Genomic DNA, 3,088 nt, shown 5'->3' with positions numbered 1-3,088 from the left:
GGGCTTGCCTGTAGGGAAACAGAAAATAAGTAAGGAGAGGGAGGGAACCAGGCAAAATTTTATCTTCCTGTAATAGTAGAGTCCCTTATTTTTGTCAGAATTGGAACATCTGTCTTGAAATCCATTAATCAGCATAGTATGCTTCAGTCATTAGCTAATGGCAAGAGATGTGTTTATTTCTTGTCCACGTTGACCCTGAATCAGTCTTTCTTAATTCTTATTGCACTATTTTATATAAAAATGTGGCATGTAAACTTCAGCTAGGCCATTTCCAAATAAAAAGTAGTGATTTTTATTCTGCTGATTAATAGACTTGGTTTAACTTTCCACCAAGTTTTTTTTTTTTTTTGAGGTGACGGGCAGGAAATTCTCGGATGAGCATTAAACACCCCTTCATGTCTTTCGCGGTAGTTGGTTCAAAGGAAATTTGGATTCAGGGTATTAATTGGTCTCTGCATGCTGCCTTCCCCCTTATACACAAGCCTAAAGAGTGAAGTAGTCTCCAGGAGTCAAGATTTACCTATTGTGTAATGCAGCAATGTCAGCAGTGCCCACTGAGCACAAGAGCTGCTCTGAGGATATGGATGTATGCAACACATCTTGTGTGTTCCCTCTGAAAGCAAGGAGGCAGATTTGAAACATGGAATTTTTTGAAGAGGTGTGTGCAGATCCTAGCACAGAACTGATTCGGAGAAGTTGTCTCCAGATCTGTCAAGCGCCTGTACCATCCCCAAGAGGAATTGTCAGCCTGGATATCTGTAAATCCTGCCAATTTGCTCTGAATCCAAAAGCAAGCCATACGTTGCACCACTGTCCCCAGTCAAAGACCAAAGTCCTTCCCCAAGGCCCTTCTGTCCCATGATCTCCTGGTAGGACCTTTTTCTAAGTACAGTACAACCAAAGTGGAGGTGCCAGATACAGTACAAGCATCACTTTGCCTCGGATACCAGGTCCCTCTCCAGTGCTGCGCACCGAGTACCAGCAGCTCTGTGCTAAATGCATGCATTGGAGGAGGTACCTCATGAAATTGGACGGAAAGGGTCCTAACCCCTCTCCTTAACCCTACAAAAAAAGGGGGTATAAAACTATCACAAATGATCAACGTCCTAAACTTTTCACTCGCTGTATATTCAGAATGGTCACTTTAACCCCTCTCCATCCTTGGACCCTGACTACAGCTCTCCTTTGTACTGGAAGTATATTTCAGGTAGAATTTGCCCTTTACCCACCACAGTCCCAAGAGCGTGCAAGTCGGGAAGTAAGAAATCCAGGTGTAACCTAAGCAGGAAAGTCACCAATACAGAGCTGATCCCTTTGGCAATGCTCAAGACTCTTATATAAAAGACTTCCTGGGCCTCAAAGTGAGAAATATCTACACCAGCCCCAATACAAAGCATTAGGGCAGTGTTTTGGTGAAGATCCATCTGCCCTTGTTCCAGACAATGACTTTGTCCCTAATTCCATGTGCGCAGAGTCCTGGGGTAAAAAGTTTTAGATGAAATGGGCTGATTAAAGAGATGGAGCTTTCTCCAGCAATAGTTTTTATGCTGAAGGACAGGGACATGTTTGGGGCAACTTTCCAGAATGCATTCACTAGGCTACCTAAGCACGCGTTTCTTTGGCAACTCCAGCACGAGGGGCCATGATTGAAGTACATTGCATACTAGAGTAATGGCTGAAGGGATGTGAGGACATCTGAACATGGCAGACTTGGGAAAATTAAGCCTAGAAGGGCGGTAGCTGGTGCTGGTTGGCTTCATTCCTTCCACACCACTGGGTGCATAAGGCAGATGTGGAAGTACATAAACCTGGAAGCCTAGAATTAGGACTAGGCAACCATGTACTTTTGTTCAGTTCATGCCCCTGACCGTGAAGACTGCATGCAACTTGTAGCACTTTTTGTGCAGTTTCTGCTCTTTTTACTCTGGACTTAAAATTTGTAACCTTACTGCTAAAGAAAAATACCCTTGTCTAGTAATATGACTGGAACAAAAGATGAATAGCAAACTGGCCTTGAGCTAACTGTCAATCCTGACTTTGATAGCCCATCACTTAAAAGATCCTTTTATGTTTATGAAAAAGCATGACGTCAAAGCTGGGGAAAAAAATCATACCAATATTTAGGGCTAAACTTGCTTCCAAGAAGAGTCCCTTGTGTGAACTGTTTGTTTCTCTACATGCGTAACTAATTAGCTTAGGTTATTATAAGTGGACGGTCGTAGTAAAGTTTCTTGTGCTGTACTGGGGTAGCCTGTTTATGATGCTTCTGTGTGTGAGTCTTTGAGCTGGAATAGCAAAAAATAAAAGAGAATCAGTTCCTTAGCTAAGCTGGGAACATAAAAATAGTATGCTGGAAATGCTCGAGTATAATCATTATCAGGTGAGTTATTTTGTTATCTGTTTTTAAAAATATTTGCCACATATGCAAAGTTGTTTTATCAGCATACCATGTCATATTTTACCTGGTCTGGGTAGTTTTTAACTATTTGAAACTTATGAGCTCCTCTGTAGGGTATTGCATTTCAGTGTGGCATAAAGGCAGTAGCATTCAATGTTAGGTAAACTTTGTGTTGAGAAGTGGTGAAAATTTGCCTTTTAAAAATGTTGATTTTCCTTGATTGTCTGCTTTTTATGGCTAGTGTGGATTTATTTTTCACTTTTCCACAAAAAAGCCCGTAGTATTAATAAAGCATGTTTAAATAGGAAATATACTGCTAACAAAGATGATTAATGCATGCATTGAATTTTAAAATAACGTTTTAAGCCCTTAAAGATTTTTTTTCTTTGTGTCTGCCGCTTAGAATTAGCATTTTAACCAGGCTTCATGCCTTAACAAGGTTATTTTAGTTGCACACAAATTAGACTAGGAGTATCTATGATTTGAATGTTTTGTCTGCAAAAGAAAACTTTACTTAATTTCGTACAACGCTCATCTTTTCCAGGGATCAAAACATGTTAACATTTTTAACTCTAGGATTCATTGGATCATGCACCACAGGAGAGCGACCATAAGTAGTATGGTTTTGAAAGTAAAACTAACGCTTTCAGAAACAATCAGGTTATGAGACCTGCCACAGCCTTGCAAACT

The 3,088-nt window shown here is 40.6% G+C and overlaps 1 protein-coding gene across 13 annotated transcripts in view; it reads left to right on the top strand.

Annotated features, from left to right (window-relative positions):
- The window catches only part of MITF (melanogenesis associated transcription factor), a 139,397-nt gene that overhangs the window by 110,399 nt on the left and 25,910 nt on the right, over positions 1 to 3,088 (top strand). Inside the window, exon 1 of one of the 13 annotated variants that reach the window (XM_019504776.1) lies at positions 2,248 to 2,380. The exons of 10 other annotated variants lie outside the window; for them this stretch is intronic. In XM_019504776.1, the coding sequence (XP_019360321.1) occupies positions 2,348 to 2,380 (33 nt within the window). In that variant the 5' untranslated portion in view covers positions 2,248 to 2,347. Of the gene's footprint in view, positions 1 to 2,247; positions 2,381 to 3,088 lie in introns of those variants that run through there. 2 more of the 13 variants (XM_019504775.1, XM_019504774.1) reach the window with 2 other exon arrangements.

This window comes from Gavialis gangeticus, unplaced genomic scaffold (assembly GCF_001723915.1).
Source record: "Gavialis gangeticus isolate Ggan-Ray unplaced genomic scaffold, GavGan_comp1, whole genome shotgun sequence".
NCBI classification, from domain to species: Eukaryota; Metazoa; Chordata; order Crocodylia; family Gavialidae; genus Gavialis; species Gavialis gangeticus.
This window is presented reverse-complemented; position numbering and strand designations above follow the sequence as displayed.